The following is an 18,344-nucleotide window of genomic DNA, read 5'->3' as shown; positions in this document are numbered from 1 at the left end:
CACCCCCACTCCCCAGGCAGTGAGCTCTGGGCAGCCAACAGCGCAGAGTGCTCCGGCGTGGGGTTCTCCTGTGTCTGTGGTTGTGTCCCCTTTAAGGCGTCAGCCTGGAGAAGTTGCTGTGCCCCACAGTGCGCAGCTGGCGCACGCGTGTATGTGCACGGTAGTGGGCTTTAAAGCGTTCTTGGTTTGCTTTGTGAGTGGAAATTGCACACAAAAAAGCGGTTCAGGAGAGACCCTAGTACCCTAGTTCTAATTTCTGGACTCCACCTCCCTGTTCCCTTCGACCTTACCTCCCAATTTTCTGGTCTGGCAGCAGGAGCTCTGGACAGGTGCGTCCTATCGGGTTGCCATTTTCCACATTTCCTCATTTATAAACTTAGTGACTTTTTATTAAAATTATAAAGCTCTTTTCTTCCTAAGAACTGAATAGACATTCCCATTGATGAACTTCCAGTATTCTTATTTTATTACTACAGTGTGGGAGATAGGCACATAATGCTTCCCACAGTTTACAGCATGAGGGAGTGGGGTGGTGGACTCATGAATGGGTGCACTCAACCCTTTCCCATTCCCTCCCTGATCAGACTAAACCCTGGCAAATAAGACAGACTTTTTCTTTTTTGTTTTTTAAATCATTTTATCAGGGGCTCATACAACTCTTATCACAATCCATACATGCATCAATTGTATAAAGCACATTTGTATATTCATTGCCCTCATCAGTCTCAAAACATTTGCTCTCTACTTAAGCCCCTAGCATCAGCTCTTTATTTTCCCCTCCCTCCCTGCACCCACTCCCTCATAAGCCCTTGATAATTTATAAATTATTATTTTTTCATGTCTTACACTGTCTGACGTCTTCCTTCACCCACTTTTCTGTTGTCCAAGACAGACTGTTTCAAGTGTGAAGACTGTGAACTGGCTATTAGTAGTCAGGCAGCAGGAAGTAACATATTGTAGAACTATACTCTGCTTCCTTTAAAAAGAGGCCATTTCTGTTTTGTCACTGTATCATGCATAATGCAAAATGACTAAAGCCTTACCTGCATTTCCCATTTGCGTAGAACCTGACAGCATTGCAGATTAGTGCCTGGACAGAGAAATGACTCTATTATCTCTCTAATGGCAATATTAATATTGTGCCTCACAGGGAGCCTGCATCATTAAGACTGAATTATTTTCTTACGGATGCCTTCTATATGATCTATTAATGAATTAGATGAGAAGGAATTGGACTGTGCTTTCAGGTCTTGGGCATGTAAGTTAAAGGTTTCAGCTTTCATCTTTACCTGAAGCACCATGAAAGATGTGCACCCACCCTTTCACACCTGCATTTTGTGGCACGACCTTTTCTTTCCACATGGAACGCCTTTCTTTCTTTACTCTTGTGTCCAGTCTCGCTTTACCCTCTAAGACCCATATCAGTGGTACCGTCTCATGCAGCTCTCGCTGTCCCTATGCCTAGAGTTGGTTTCCTCTGTGTACCTTGAGCAGATTGTTCAGCCCGTCCTGGCCTCTTTCCTCGCACCTTCACTGGGTAGGGAGGGGGCCACCTTGGGTATGTGCAGACGATGTCGGCACTGTCGCAATCCCTTTCGGGCCCACGAAGGGACCTGGGAGGGGGTTGGGGCCACACTCGAGACTCCCTGCACTCCCAGAACAACCTCCATGGCTTTTCTTTAGAACCAGAGGTGTTTCCTTTGATTTCCTTGAGCTTATCGTTTTCAGTGCTGTACCATATTTTTATTTGTTTAGTCAAAATCTCTCTCCAGCTTTGTAACTCACGGTTGAGTACATGATTAATATGGGCCAGGTCTGCCCTTTTCCGTTTACCACTGTAACAGCTTGCACGATGCCTTCATGGTTTAGGTACATGATAAATCCCAATGTCCATATAGGTGTCTATTTGTGTTTACAGGTGCATATTGTACATTGTATATTTTATTTATTATATGTCTCTGTTGAGTGGATTCTAATTTATGGCCACTCCATGGGTGTCAGCGGAGAACTGTGCTCCGTAGGGTTGGTTTTCCATGGCTGGTCTGTTTTAGAAGTAGACTGCCAGACTCCACTTTCGAAATGCCCTGGGGTGGACATGGACCTCAACTTCTTGGGCAGCTGGCAGTGTCAGTACTCTCTTATTCCAGGGCTGACAATGACTTTCATGCCATCTAACACATTAGAGACAATTGGGAGGAAAAAGGGAGCCGAGAAGGGAGGCAGGAGTGACCTATTTCATGCCATGAGTATATTAACATAAATGAGTATGAGCATTTGCAGATATGCAAATAACAATGGAAACCTGTCAAAATTTTACAATGTACATTTGATAATCAATGTTGTCTAATTCTTTGAATAGACCACTTCAAGGTTTTTATTTTCACCTCAGAAAGATTTCTCATTTTTAAAAACCATACATTTGTGGAGGGAGGGTAGGGTGGAAAGAGGGAACCTATTACAGGGATCTACATATAACCTCCTTCCTGGGGAATGGACAACAGAAAGGTGGGTGAAGGGAAATGTCAGACAGTGTAATATATGACAAAATAATAATTTATAAATTATCAAGGGTTCATAAGGGAGGGGGGAGCGGTGAGGGAGGGGGAAAAATGAGGAGTGGATGCCAAGGGCATAAGTGGAGAGCAAATGTTTTGAGAATGATGAGGGCAATGAATGTACAAATGTGCTTGACACGATGGATGGATGGATTGTGATAAGAGTTGTGTGAGCCTCCAATAAAATGATTTAAAAAATTAAATGGATTATAAGGGAGCTCAACTGATAGGGTGCTAAATTTTAACCTAACTGAATCTGCACTAATCTACTTTCATGCAAATAAAGTGTGCATAGCGTTTTCAGTGACCTCATGCTTGTGAAAGTTGGACAATGAATAAAGAAGGCAGAAGAAGGGAAAAAAACCCCATACATTTTTGTAAACATATTTTGGATACTGAGGGATTTCTCTGTGTAATGCTCATTAGTGCTAAAATTCAAATAGAACCCACATGTGGTGAAACGGAGTACTGTTAGTGAACCCCTGGCTATGAAAATAGGACTTTGCATTGTGATTGGATTCAGTGCTTTTTAGAACTGAAGGTTTGTATCCTAACACTTGTTAGCTGCTTTTCAAAAAGCACCTAGCCATGGGGAAGAAATGCAAGAATTCTCATTTGAAATAACTTTTTCTGGGAATAATTATCTCTAAATTAATGTAAATGAGCAGCCCCTGGGAATTAAGACTTGATTTTCCAGTCATCTCTTCGACCAAAGTTTAAGTAAATGAGCATATTAAAATTGTATTTTTTACTCTCCTGCTCACAGCAATAAATTCATGCAGATCTAAAAAGAGGTTTGTTGTTAATACCCTTGTGGAATCTAATTCTCTGCATGTTATACATAGACATATGTGTAAATTTGCTAGCAAATAAAGCTTTGTTTCCTATTTGCTATGCTGTTCTTTAACCAACTGTTCAAATAATGGAGACTTATTCCTGGGTAACTTATTAATACAGTGGAGTCATTAATCACTCCTTGGCTACTCTTCCAAGGAGGTGGGCTGAGAAGTCACCCTCTTTCTTTTGGTGTGCCAGCACTTAGGAGGGTGTGTTCTAGGGATTTCCTAATGTCAGCTGGCAGCTGATTTACCCATTAGGAACGATGGACAGTGACTGATTTACAGTCAGGAAAGATAGACACTAGTGGGATGTGGACTCCCCCAGGTGACATGGCAGTGGGAGTGACACCAAATTGACTGTTGGTAAATTTTTTTTACAGTATTATTTAAAAATAAAAAACAACCCTGTAGTTACTTATAACAGCAAAACATTTTTGTCAGCTCACCTTATATGCATCAATATACTTACAAGGTTAAATCTTTTCCAATATGTTTTGGAACTTTCCAATGGGAACTGATCAGAGCTGTCATTATTGCCCCTTTGTGAAACTTTAAATCATGTGGTTTTATAGTCACACATTTTTGTCACATTTTCTATTTTAGCTGCAATATTGTGATAATTAATAATTGTGAAGCTATACCAGGAACTCATTTGCTAGTGACCTAGTAAGTAAAGAAAAGAAAGACAAATAAAGCTATCTGCTCAGCTATTCACGATACTCTAAATAATAATGTAATTCAACATAGAACGATTTTACAAACCCATTTGGTTGTTTAGTATAGTCGGAGGAATATCATGTTTGAACAGTTTGTAACTCTATCACACATTCTACGATTAAAATGAACAATAACCGTGATTCAGGAATCTCTGTGGTCGGGTGTAGGAGGAGGTCCACTGAATACAGAACTCTTGAAGGGTGGCCACTGACTCACAAGTACCATCGAGAGTGATGCCTGGCTTCAGCCTTCTCGCATTGCACGCTCTTCTTGCTGTCAGAGGACATGGCAATGAGCCTATGCTGTACCTTTGTCAGAGGTCAAATGTGTTTTTGTTACACTCACTTTGTTAACATTTGGGAATTGCAAAATCTGCTGCCCCAGCTGAATATGTGTGTTTTCCCATCCAATCATGTAGCTGGCTAGCCATTCATTCAATGTTTTAAAGGACTGTTTAGACTTGGGGTTGCTGTACTTTTGTTGTAAAGGGACAAATCAATAGTAAATAATTTTGGCTCTTGGTCACCTTCTTTTTGTTGCAACTAACATGGTTATTGGCAGTATGTAATTGAAGGGGCATGATTGTATTCCAGTAAGATTTTATTCACAAAAGTTGACTTGCAAACTGCAAATCCTCTATCACTAGTGTAGACAGTAGAAATATCTGGCTCAACGTAGTGTTTGTGTGCTATACAACAGCTTAGAAAACCAAGCTTTTAATGCTGTATGTTTCAGGCTTGTTAACTTAATATTGGTGATCAGATTTCAAATTTAAAGCACAAAAATAGTCTTAAAGGTTTTATCATCTTATTTTTCTTTCATTTAAATATATGGGTTATTTTAAAAAGATGTTCAGCTGTCACTGGAATGGAAATATTAAAAAATATAAGAACCCCCCCCCTTACCACATCATTGATAAACAGTGCTTCTATATTTGAGAGTAAAGAAACCATGGTGGTACAAGGGTTAAGTACTCAGCTGTTATCTCAAGGTCTGTGGTTTGAACCCACCAGCCGCAGCATAGGAAACAGACCTCTGTCACATAAGATTGCTGTGAGTTGGAACTGACTCATGGGAACACATTTATAGTTATGATTTTGAAAAAATATTTTGACATAGTAACATTGTCAAAATATATTACCAAGTGAAAAAATAGGTTATAGAAAGTTTTTAAACAGTGTGTATGTACAATGTGGTCTCTTTTTAAAAAAGATTTACATCTTGTCTTTGTATACATATACTTGCCTACTGTAAATACCTGAAAAGAAATGGAATCAGTTAGGATTTTAGTTTTAAACTCTGGCCAGTATAAGCAGAAGAGCTTTATTGAGGATAATCTATAGCTCATTGGTCACTGGTGTGCCTGATAAACAGGCTTAGAGACCAGATACCTAGAAGTAGTACTCCAAATCTCACTGTGTAACTGATTCCAGAAGGATTGCCTCAGTCGCTGTAAGTGAGCATGAGTGATACCATTGACCTGGAGGTTGGACCTGTCCCTGTCTATATAGACTTGCTGTGAATTGGAACTGACTTGATGGCAGTGGGGTTGGGGTTCTGTTACTAGCATGCCAGAATGAATTCTGGGTAGCTGCGTTTTGACGATATCAGCTTCCACTTCATACTCCTGTGTGGGCACCTTTGATTGGCAGAGCTCAAGTTTCATGGTTTAGCTGAAAGGGAGGCTGAGAAAGTGAATACATGCAATTTATTTCTGTAGTGGATGAAGGACTCTGATTCATAAGATGGGGATTTACCAAATGTTGGAAGAATGAGTATTTGGAAGCTTGGATACCAGAAAGAATGACAGCTGTCCACGGCACACACCTGGAAATGGTTAGCCTTCATAGTCCTTCTGGGCAGTGGCATTTGAAGGGCAGCCTTGGGAACACAGGGAACCTTGTACTTTTTTATTTTGCTCATCTGTGTAATTTAAATTTGAAAAACTGCATGTAGCAATGATGATAATACTGAAAAAAGCTTTGGGGAAGATGAACAAAAGAGAACAGTTTCCCAGTACTTACGTCGCTGTGCTCCTCACAGAAATATTCAAGGAGGCATCCTAGTATTGCTGGGCATTTTCACCAACTTCGTTTTCAATTGTTTTAAAAGATTGTTCTTAAATTTTTATGTACTTGATTGCTCAGAAATCGTGAAGTTGTTGTCTCTGGGATACAATTCTTTATTCTTTCATTTAACTTTGGGGAGCTGATTCAGTTTTAATTCTTTGAATACAGTATTTATATTTGATAATGAAGATTTGTCAGTTTCTGTGGTTGATAGAAGTGCTTATATAGATATGAGGTACAAAAATAAAGTGTACTTACACAAAAATGGCTCCACTACTACGTATGCGTTTTTTCCATGCCTCTTCTTACTATAAATTTACTTTGTGATAGAAAACTTGTCTGAGAGTTGAATTAAAATTATGTACTATAATATTTAGAGCAGTTTTAGGTTTGCAGAAAAATTGTGGAAAGTACAGAGGGTGCCCATATAATTTGTATCATATTTTACCTACGGTATGCTTAACAACTTACCATCTTTGTATGGTATCTTAGTGATAATAATTACAACAATATTGATAGATTATTATTGACTACAGTCTGTAATTAATTTAAGATTTTCTTAGTTTTTACAAATTTTTTCTGTTCCAGGACAGCTGATGTATTTTATAAATTTATGTTGCTGTTTTTCACCCTTGTAATAACACTATAAAGTAAGATAATGAATACTGTATCTGCTATAAACAAACTGGGGAGTTTGAGGGAAGAATAAATAAGAGGCAGCTTTGCCACAATGAAATGCTTAGTGTTTCATTATGCACCAATGGCACAGGAGAGAAAAATAAACTATTGTCTTTCTTCCTGTCATGTCTTCAGTGGAACAGGTCCCTGTGGAACCATACAACATCCCACTTTCCCAGGCGGAAGTCATCCAGGAAGGGAGTGATGTTACTCTAGTTGCTTGGGGAACGCAGGTTAGTAGTGACATTTGCTCCAGCTGTTAATATCCAACTCATGCTTGGAAGCTCTCATTTTCAACTGTGATACGATGAAGACTTAAAAGTGGTGTTGTGTTTATATCTCACATTAAGCCTGTTTTGATTTGCTGCAACATCTTTATCTGGTACTGTTTCCTGACTTAAAAGAAGGATCATTTTCAGTTATATTAATATACAGCCATATGGTGAAATCATTAAAAATATGTTAAGGGTTTACAAAAATGTTTTACAAACCCTTTTGAAGCACTTACTGCATTGCCTTGAGTCTTTTTTTTTTTTTAAAAGATCACTTTATTGGGAGCTCTTAACAGCTCTTATAATAATCCATACATCAATTGTATCAAGCATATTTGTACATGTGCTGTCATTATGTTCTAAACATTTACTTTCTACTTGAGCTCTTGATATCAGCTCCTCGTTTTTCCCTCCCTTCCCCCTCCTACCTTCATGACCCCTTGACAAATTATAAATTATTATTATTTTCATATTTTACACCAACCAACCGCTGTCTCCCTTCCCCCATGGTGTCTGTTGTTCCTACCCCAGGGGTGTTTGGGGTTATGTGCCGATCATTTTGCTGTCAGTCCCCTCTTCTTCTCTACCTCTCCCCACCTTTCCCCGACCCTCTGGTATCGCTACTCCCATTTCTATTCCGGAGGGGTTTATCTGACCTGGATTCCACGTGTTGTGAGCTCTTATCTGTACCAGTGTACATGCTCTGGTTCCATTGTCTACAGGTGGGTTTTGGGTCTCTGCCCCCCACCTCACCCCCTTCCTGCTTCTCAACAATATGTTTGTTTGTTTTGGGTTTTCTTATGCCTGTTACCTGATCACTTCTACACCTCTGATTGCTTTCTTATTGCTGGTTTTCAAACTTAGCTCCCGATTTCTCTCACCTTGCTAGCCATGTGGATTATTCCAGAGTGCTAGCATCAAACTTTTCTCTACTGAACTTTCCCAGTAGTCAGTTTTCCCCAGGGCTCGATGTCTCGTTGCTCTGCCTTCACACTGTTATGCACAGGACCCTTACTCTTTGGCCACAATTACTTACTCTTCCACCTCTTTTCTTTTTCAAGAATTAGTGGGCTTTTTCTATGCAAAGGAAGTATTTGCTTACTTTTGGAAAATATGCTCATTTACAATTCCACAGCTCCTGTTCTCGTTTCTAGTTTATTTTTGACTTAGTCTGTATAACATTGTTCTCACGCTTCTCAACTCCAGTGGAATGACTGATGGTTGACAAGTCATATTTCAGTGACAGCGAATCATAGTGGTTATCACAAACCTTTTCTAGTCTCTCAAAGTCCACTTTTTAATCCACATCCTTGTCTTCCTTAGCATGTGACTTTGTTTCCTTTTTTTTAAAAAATAAGGACATTAGAAAGTATTAGGCACTAACTCTCCTAACATGATTTCCCTTTACACTGATCTCATCCGTGCCCAATCCTCTTTTGCCTTTGAAGAAGGGGTATCTGGTATTTATAAATAACCTCTTTAAATCTGCTCTGAATTACATTCTATTTTACCTTTTTCAGCACTGCCACCTCTCAGCTAGTCCCGCTGTCCTGCATCTTAGGTTTCCTCTTCCGGGATTCTTTTTTAAAAGAGGAATGAATGTTATCTCTTCACTCTAAGGTATCTTCTCTCTACCCTACATTTTCCTTAAATTCTAGTGTGTTTCCCTTCTTTATTTAGTCACTTAATTCACATGACTAGATTTTATTGTCTGTGTTTGATTCCATAACTTCCTTATATTTTTGTACCTTGAGTCTGTTCTCATTAATTTATTAGAACATTTTCTGCAGACATCATTAAACTTATGTTAGATATTTTTTATACCCTATCGATGTGAGATGTGACACTCACTACCTCCTTGTGTTAATAGACTAGAGAAACAAATTGGGTAGACTAGAGAAACAAATCCATAGACACTCATAGGTATATAAGAAAGAGGTTTATATACAAGAGCAGTTGAATATTGAGAAAACATCCCAGCTCAGTCCAGATCAAGTCCATAAGTCTGATAGTAGTCCATATGTTCAATACTAATCTATAAAGTCCTCTTCAGACTCACGAATCACATGCAGTGATGCCAAATGCAGGAAGATCACAGGCTGGTGTGTGGGAAGTCTTATAAATCCAGTGTTGTTTTAAGCATCTCAGCACTCAGCACTGGCAGGGGTCTCCACATAGCTTCTCCAGTTCTCAGGGTATGGGGTCTATCAGCATAGTGCCCTGGTCTTGTCAGGAGAGAGAGAGAGAGAGAGAGAGGCAGGCAGACTGTTTCCTGCCTCCAAGGAAGAATTCCCAGAATTCTCAGGAGGCCATGCCCACACAGAGGTTTCATTGGCCATGATCTGATTGACAGACTAGACTCACCCCTACACCCTTAATTATCTCAAATTGACACCAGATTATGTAACTATCACACTCCTCTATTGACACGAGTTATTCTTGATAGTTGCTGTTGAATAGGTTTTTAATCATTTTATTAGGGGCTCATACAACTCTTTATCACAATCCATACATACATCAATTGTGTGAAGCCCTTTCTTATTTAGGTTTTGGATGACATTTTCTTGATTTTCCTTTTCTTTAACTGTTTTCTTTCCTTTTCCAGAAGCTTCTCTTTCTCTCCCTTTCCCCCACCTTAAATAATATGCAGAGTTCTATGGTTGCTGCCCTTCTCTGTCTACTGGCTTTGTTTACAAATCTCATCTGCTCTTGTGACTGTTTATCCTGAAGAATTGCTCTTTGTAGTACTGTCCTCTCTCCTGTTCTAAGACTGTATTTTCAACTGCCTTATAGACCTCTATATTTGAATATTTTAGCAGATTATTGGATTTAACCTGTCAAAACCAATTTACCAGTTCTCTATATAGATCAATTCTTCTAATTTTAAACATTGTCTCTATGAAAGATGTCAGAATTTTACTAGTTTCCCAGGCCTGAGCCCAAATAGTCATTCTTTGCATATTTATTTCCCTTATTGCAGGTTCATGTGATCAGAGAGGTGGCTTCCATGGCACAGGAAAAGCTTGGAGTGTCTTGTGAAATAATCGATCTGAGGACTATTATACCTTGGGATGTGGATACAATTTGCAAGGTATGGCTACAGGCGGGCAGTTCCCAATTTAAGACTGGAGGGCATCCTGATGACTTTGTTGGCTCTGATGTGAACCAAGGGTCTCTTTTGTTTTTTAAATGTGCTATTAATGCCTTTTACTATCAGTATCTTTATACACTGAATCTTTATTTCTCTTTAGTGTTTGGTAACGCTACATATAAACTTACAGATAGAGTTTAATACATACATGAAAAATACACAAATTAGAACATTTCATTCTGTCAATTGCAATCATAAAGCTGCCCGTAGAGGTTCTGGTTTACTGCTGGGAGTGAGGATGGCATGTTTCCTGAGAAAAGCAGGGACAGTGAGTTATCTTCTGCGTGATTTCATGGTGACCTCTAACTTTCTCAAATCTCTCTATGGACGTCAGCAGTGCAAGCATGCGACTGAAGCCCCTGATGTAGTTTAGGAAAGACTCCAGGTGATCCACTCATTGTCAAACTGTTTGACACCTTTTCTCTGCCCTCTTCTTCAGCATTTATCTCTGCTATACACTAGGGTTTTGAAGTAAGTCATGAAATTAAACATCTGTGAATCAACAGCTGAGACTGTATGTATTTAAACTACATCAGAAAATTATGCACCGCAGCATTGTATGTAGTGCGTATTATGATAATATGTAAAAAAGCAAAACCAGAAAGTTGTCAGTGGGTTCGTCGCACTTGAGTGTGTCATCAGCCAGGGACGACTTGGGTAACTAGTGGTTTATGATTGTTGGAATGTCACTTCCCCCATAGCATGAGCCAAATGGGTTGGATATTTGCCAAGAATTCTTTTGAATGTAACTTCGTGAACATTTTTAACTTACATAAAATTTTACAGGAGCAATGTGAAGAGAATATCTGCTGTGTAATCAGCTTACTTCTCAGGAATAGAATCACTTTCGGGTTTCTCTTGTCTCCCATAGTTCTCTTTGTTTGCAGTACTACAAAACTGTCCTCCATGCAGCCCGTGCAGGGTGGCTTGTGTAAATAATGGAGTGGAGCAAAGAATGAAGCATATCAGGGATCTTGAAATCACCTATGGTCTGAACTTCTTATTGATTATGGTCTGAGAAGCTAGGTTTAATTTAGCCAGGTAAATTGTTTGGTGAAAGTTTCATCTGCCTTCCCTCCAAGAGATGGTGATGAATTATTAAAACAAAACAAGATACAAACAACCCCAGCCCTCTCTTTGTATCACCTTAATATAAAGTGGATTGCAATTTGCATGTCATGTTGTGTGATTCTGGTTACTGATTTACAATTTTCTGTTTCAGAAATCTTTTGATCTCTGCCCTGATTAGATTGATTTTGTTCTTACTATGGAAAGAATTCACTTAGTATCATCTCAGGAATGTAATTTAGTTCTCATTTTGTGGTGACAACAGTAATCCATTATATGAACGGGCTTTGAAGAAGTTTGTAGAAAATAATCCATTATCTTTTCATTCTGTTTTCCGTGAGCTTTTTGAAGGCTCCTTATGTTAATGTCTTGGTAAGTTACAGGGTGTCTGTTTCCACATTTGTATAAAGAACGCTAAGCTCTTCTTTGGTGTGGCCGTTGTGCCTAATGCAGGTTAGTAGCAGTTACAGATAGTAGACTTTTTCTTCATTTGCTGCTCTAACAAATGAGTCCAAAGACCTGGGAGAGTTACATTTATTTTATTTAGGAGTTTTGGCATTCTCATTAGCTTTTGCCAGCTCTTTCTTAGGTGAGTTATATTGAAATAATCTATAGCTATCATTGTTATAAAAGTGTAGCCTAAAGTTTTTAAGTGAGAATTGCTTTGTAATTTAGTATAAGGTCTATGATTTGTTCAAGTAAATGTTTCCGTAGGCTCCCTTGACACTGTCTAAATCAGCAGTTCTCAACCCATGGGTCGTGACTCCTTTGGGTGTGTGTGTGTGTGTGTGTCAAATGACCCTTTCACAGGGGTCACCCAATTCATAACAGTAGCAAAATTACAGTTATGAAGTAACAACGAAAATAATTTTATGGTTGGGGTGGGTGTCACTACAACATGAGGAACTGTAGTAAAGGGTCACGGCATTAGAAGGTTGAGAACCAGTGGTCCAAATACTTGATATAATTGTGAATTGTTTCAGATATATTCTGAGCCCTTTCACCTGTATGTGCCACAATTAAAAGTAGCTTTTAAGATTCAGTTTGGTTGTATGTGCATGAAAAAAAAATGCTTTTGGCTGACATTCTCAAATCAAGTCAGACCCTGGGTTTGCGTCCAAATAGTGCAATCCGAGTATTCTTATTTATGGTCAAAGTGGAATTGATACTGTTGATACTGGAGCTGGCTTCTTGTTTGCAATTCCTATCATCCACTTATCCCAAGATTTAGGTTTATAGTGTGAATAGTCCCGCTGCATTGAGGTGTGGTGTTTTGTGATGAGAAGGTGGCGCTTAATAATAGATGATCAGGCAAGGTCTTTTAGAACTTTATTTATGTATCTTTTATGTCTAGAAGGGGAGTGTAACAGCTTACAGTAAAGATAAACATAATAACATGGCAAATTGGGGACTAAAGACAAAGAAATGAGAGGTGGAAGAAGGGGTTGCTTTAATTTATTTATATCTCTATCCATTTATCTGTCTATGTGTGTATGTGTCTATAGCAACTTCTTTCTATGAAGCTCTCTTTTATTAAATGTACTGGTTACATTTTGTATGATCCTGGAATCGAGATCCAGTTTCCTTAGGGCTCTTTCTTCCTGCGGAAGATGAAAGAGGAGGAAGGAGCCCTCCATGGAAAGAGACAGTGAAGCATCCACCTGCCTTGTCGGCATCATCATTTCAGTCTGGGCAGGGAGGCTTTCATCATGTTGCTTTCCGGGTGATGACCTCCTGGCTGTGACAGTGAAAGCAGCCTGTGCACTTGTTACTCTTTTTACCGCTGTTCATGGAACAGCTTCCTCTTTCATGTTTCCAGAGAGAAATAATTGTACATTTAACTTTATTATTGAGTGTAGACATGGTTTTAGAGACAGAATGATTTTAGGAAAGACATGTTTTTGTAGATGAGGGTCCTCTAGCCAAACATTCATAATAAAAATAAGGTCTTCTTTGTTTAACTGTACTCTTTTATCTTTCTTAATTCTGTGCAAAATAGGAATCTGTGTCTCTAATAACTTTAGTTAGTGCTGGGTTTTATCACTTGTTTTTATATTATGACAGACTTAGATCACGCAACTTGATTCATTACATATTGAATCAACACAGTGTGCATCTTTTGGCATGCATAGTCAAAGAAAACCTATTAAAGGAAAAGTGATTAAATACACAATAGCATGCTGAACACAATAGAGTGCATTTAGAATTGAGTTGGTTAGTGTAATCTGAGTTTAATATTTTAAAATATAGCCCATCTTCTTGCTTTATTAAGCCTGGAAGCATTGTTTGGAAGTTATAAAACTGAAAAGTTTCTTGGGAACAAATAAAGCAGCAGAACATTTAAATTTTGTCCAGGGTTAGAGAGACAAAATTGGAGACTTGAGTAGGCCTAAAAATCACAGCTAGTTTCCCCCCTCAGTTCTGAACATGACGTATTAAAGAGCTAAGCTGTAATCATCGGAAAAGCAGAATAAAAATTTTCCTGTTTTGTTGTGGTTAGAAAACAGAGTTCTATCATGACCACATGGAAAAAGCAGCCGTAGAACAACATAGGTGAGCATTAAAAGTCCTAGGAGGAGTGGTACATTGACAATGATCATCTGCAGCAGGCTTTTAATTGGGGCTATCTGCCGATTTGCTCTCAGCTAGAAGCTGGGAACCCAGGATTAGAGAATCCATGTTTTTTTGGCCTACAGTGACAAACTCTAAGCCTTGAGGGGTCTTAAACAGTCAGTCTCCCTTATAAGACATGATCTAAATGCCAAAGCTTTGTACTAAACGAAAACCACACTCACTGTTGTTGAGTCGATGTCAGCTCATAGAGACAAAGTAGAACTGCTCCGGTGAGTTTCCAAGACTGCAAGTCAGCATAGGGTAGAAATCTCGGTCTTTTTCCTGTGGAGTGCATGGTAGTTTTGAACTCCTGGAGTTGAGTCATATGAAAAAGTCAAATTATCTCTTAGTGATGAAAAGACAAAGGAACTATGATGTTTTCAATTGAGCAAAGGTCCAATGATAATGTCAACTGAAACTTGTAGAGAGACATGCCTGATGATTAGAGGTAAATAGGTCAGTTCTTCCCAAACCCATAACATAGTCTCTTTCCCTCTTTGGTTTTCTTGAGTTGATGTAATTTACCCTCTGTTCTGTCTGCTCAGAAGGATATATAGTAAATCCTCCCATCTTGTGGAGCCTTTGTAAATTGGAATTAAACAGAAAATCATTAAGTATATGGAGAGACAGGACTATTTAATGAATAACCCAGAGTAAAAGCAAACACTGGTCATTCCAGATATTGAAGAAAGCAGGTAAGAATTTAAAACAACCATTATGATAATGTGTAGAAACATGGAAGACAAAAGAAAAGAGGCAAAAGAGTACAGAATTACCATAAAAAGTAGACAAACACACACATGCACACGCAGAGACTCAATTGATTTCCTGTTGTTTCCAGTAGTTATGCTCTATGAAGGCCACATCAAATTAACCCTGTTGCTTCTAGGGGAGATATAGGGCTATTGGGTTCCTCTGAGTCTCTTGTAGGATCATTGTTTTCTGCGTTTCTATTTAATATACTGTTAATTCATTAAATGTTCATTTAATGACCGATGGTATTATACATTATGCCTGAAAGGAGCTTATGTAACATGTATTTTCTTACAGGGAATCCAGGACGGATGAGCCCTATAGGACCAGTGGTGTGAGTGGCAAAACAGGGAGGGTAAAGGGAGAATGGGTAGGAAAGAGGGAACCGATTACATGGAACTGTGTGTGACCTCCTCCCTGGGGGACAGACAACCAAAAAGTGGATGAAGGGAGACGTCGGACAGGGCAAGATATGACAAAATACTCATTTATAAACTATCGAGGGCTCATGCGGGAGTGGGGAGCTGGGAGGGAGGGGAAAAATGAGGACCTAATGTCGGGGGTTTAAATGGAGAGAAAATGTTTTGAGAAATGATGTACAAATGCGCTTTACACAATTGATGTGTGTATGGATTGGGATAACAGTTGTATGAGCCCCTAATAAAATGTTAAAAAAGAAAAAACAAACAAACATGTATTTTCTATATAAAGCACATCAAGTTTCTTGAATTAAGGAACATGAGACAGTGGTTGAGGGGAATGTTAAGCAGGAAAATTACCCCTCTCAGAAACAGCAACTACAAAAAAACTGAAACACTGCCACCACAGAGAAAAGGCACTTGTTTATGAGAACTGAAATAAGAAGAGGAAAGTTAAAAGGAGCAAGGCATAAAAAACACAGTAGTTTGTAAATAAAAATAAGACTGACAGCCGAATTTACTACAGAATTGAAATCCAATTGATAATAGAGTGATATCTAAATTGCCAAAGATGCCAACATAGAATCTTAGACCTCTTGGAAACATCTTTTGAAAATTAAGATGAAATAAAATAGTTGAAACAAAAAGAAAGTAAGAGAATTTATCACCAGTGAGTTTTCCTGAAAAGAAGCGTTCCATGGGAGCTCCCTGGGCAGAAGGAAAATGAAATGTGGATGTGCCTACCATCACTTATGCACATGCTTAAGCTCGAAAGACTAGGTTGTTAATGAAATGTGGATGTGCCTACCACCACTTATGCACATGGTTAAGCTCGAAAGACTAGGTTGTTAATGAAATGTGGATGTGCCTACCACCACTCATGCACATGGTTAAGCTCACAAGACTAGGTTGTTGTTATTTGTTAGTCACAATATGCAAAAGTTGGGTGCCATCCTCTGTCTTTAGATCTGGTGTGACCCTTCAGCAATGCATTGTCTGTTGTGCACCCCCAGTGCATCTTGGGATGAGCATGGCATGGCGGGTCCCCTGCCCCACATACCTTTTGTATCACTGCAGAACCTGTAAGGTTTGGGGCTGTTGGTGGTGGTCGTTGTCAGGTGCTGCCTATTTTCCATCACCTGCCTTGTACAGAGACCCCAATTCTCCTTCACCTGCCACCTCCTGCCCTCTGCCCTGGGTGGGGGGGTCTCAGCCCTGCCTGCCCATTCTTTTTCCAGCAAACCTGGCTCCCCTCTCACTTCATGCCTTTCCCAGTGAGCCCTGCTGCACCTTTGGGTCCTCATTTGGTATTGCCTTGCCTGTAATCTCATGTTGTTCAGCCATTAACACAAACCTTCTGTGGCTGGACCAAAAAGTCAAGAAGAATGGGAGAAGGTTGGGCCTAGTTGTCACGGAGGCCCCCTGTCTGCTGTTCAGAGTGAACTGCAGTGGGTGCCCTACGTCATATTGGGGACCTGTGTGGGGCCCAGACGATCAGAGGTGCAGCTTGGAGACTTTTTCAAAGTTGACATAAATGCAAAATGTTGGCAATGAGAGTCAATTAGAGAGGAATAGATGTATAAGAACACCAGAATATATGATTAACAGAACTTAATATTGATTGTACAAAGCATTGATTGTATGCTCTGTGAACACTGTGAAACTGAAATTTTATATATGTCTATATTTGCATATCTATAGCAGAATATACGACAATATTATAAAAGATAGGAGCATATATGGAGTAGAAATATTCGTTGGTTTTAGGATTTTTAGTTAAGTACAAATTTTTTATTAGCTTATAATAAGTCCAGGGTGGATGATGTAATATGTAGAATTACCATTGATGTTTCAGTGAAAGAACATATGTCCAACCGATGATTAAGGACACTGTGTTGGGTTCCATGAAATCTGTCCTGACTCACAGTGCCCCTATGTACAACCGAAGGAAACACTGACCATCCTCACCGATGTGTTAACGTTTGAGACTATCTTGCAGGCTCCTTGTCAGTCCATCTCATTGAGGGCTTTTATCTTTTTTGCTGCCCCTCCAAGCATGATGTCCTTTTCCAGGGACTGACTGGTCTCTCCCGACAACATATTTAAAGTATGTGAGGTGAAGTCTGACCCATGTGGCCTCTAAGGAGCACTCTGGCCGTACTTCTTCCAAGAGAGACCTGCTTGTTCTTTTGGCAGTTCCGGGTGCTTTTAGTTGCTAAAAGTACTTGATTAAATCAGAAGGGAAAATACAAACACCACTGTTGCTAAGCTTCCATCTCTAGATAGAAAATAAAACTTAGGGAAAGTATAAGAAAGGAAATAAAACAGACTTGAAATCAATGAAAAAGAAAGTGGAATAACAAAAAAAATCAGAGCTTTAAACAAATTGATATGATTGATAAATCCTTGACAAAGACTACAAATGCTAGGTATGAAATAAGGGACACCATGTCAGAGTGTATGTATGTACAATAGAAAATATACTATTATGAATGGCTTTACACACAAAAAAATGATGTTTTGGGCAAAACATAAATTTTTAGAAAACTATAACATTAAAAATTAATGGAAGACCTAGAAAATCTGGCAGAATTTTACATCTGGGCTGTGTTTCACTACATCCTTAAACATTTGCTGAGGTAGAGTATCCCCATTTTGCAGAGAACGAATATGAATCTCAGAGAGGTGAGGTGACTTGCTCCAGATTGCATCATTCTAAGTGGCCAAACCAAGATGCAGACCCAGGTCTAACTTCTTGTTTAGTGTTTTTTCTAATCCATATGCTGCAGATGGAATTAGGAGAAACCAGGGATTTCTGCCCATTTTAGCTCATATTTTGTCTTGTGCCTGCCACTCAAGTCATACCTTAGCTTCTGGAAAATATCTATTAAAGAAATCAAGTCCATTAAAAAAAAATTTTATTGGGGCTCATACAACTCATCACAATCCACACATACATCAATTTTGTAAAGCACACTTAATACATTCATTGCCCTCATCATTCTCAAAACTCGCTTTCCACTTGGGTTCCTGGAATCAGCTCCTCATTTTCCTTTTCCCTCTCCCCCTCCCTCATGAACCCTTGATGATTTATAAATTATTATTTTATCTTATCTTACACTGCCCAGCATCTCCCTTCACCTATTTTTCTGTTGCCCATCCCCCAGGGAGGAGGTTATATGTAGATCCTTGTGATCGGTTCCCCCTTTC

General features: G+C 39.1%; 1 protein-coding gene across 1 annotated transcript; it reads left to right on the top strand.

Annotated features, from left to right (window-relative positions):
- Positions 1-6,983: 6,983 nt before the first annotated feature.
- LOC123522183 (2-oxoisovalerate dehydrogenase subunit beta, mitochondrial-like) lies at positions 6,984-15,052 on the top strand. Its single transcript, XM_045294321.1, has 3 exons — positions 6,984-7,091; positions 10,111-10,221; positions 15,013-15,052. The coding sequence occupies exons 1-3, from the start codon at positions 6,984-6,986 to the stop codon at positions 15,028-15,030; spliced, it is 237 nt and encodes a 78-aa protein (XP_045150256.1). The 3' UTR covers positions 15,031-15,052.
- Positions 15,053-18,344: the final 3,292 nt, after the last annotated feature.

This window comes from Echinops telfairi, unplaced genomic scaffold, assembly GCF_000313985.2.
Source record: "Echinops telfairi isolate 266 unplaced genomic scaffold, ASM31398v2 ScPeMD7_3533;HRSCAF=4204_0, whole genome shotgun sequence".
Lineage (NCBI taxonomy): Eukaryota > Metazoa > Chordata > Mammalia > Afrosoricida > Tenrecidae > Echinops > Echinops telfairi.
Note: the sequence above shows the minus strand (reverse complement) of the source record. Positions and strands in the feature narration are given on the sequence as shown.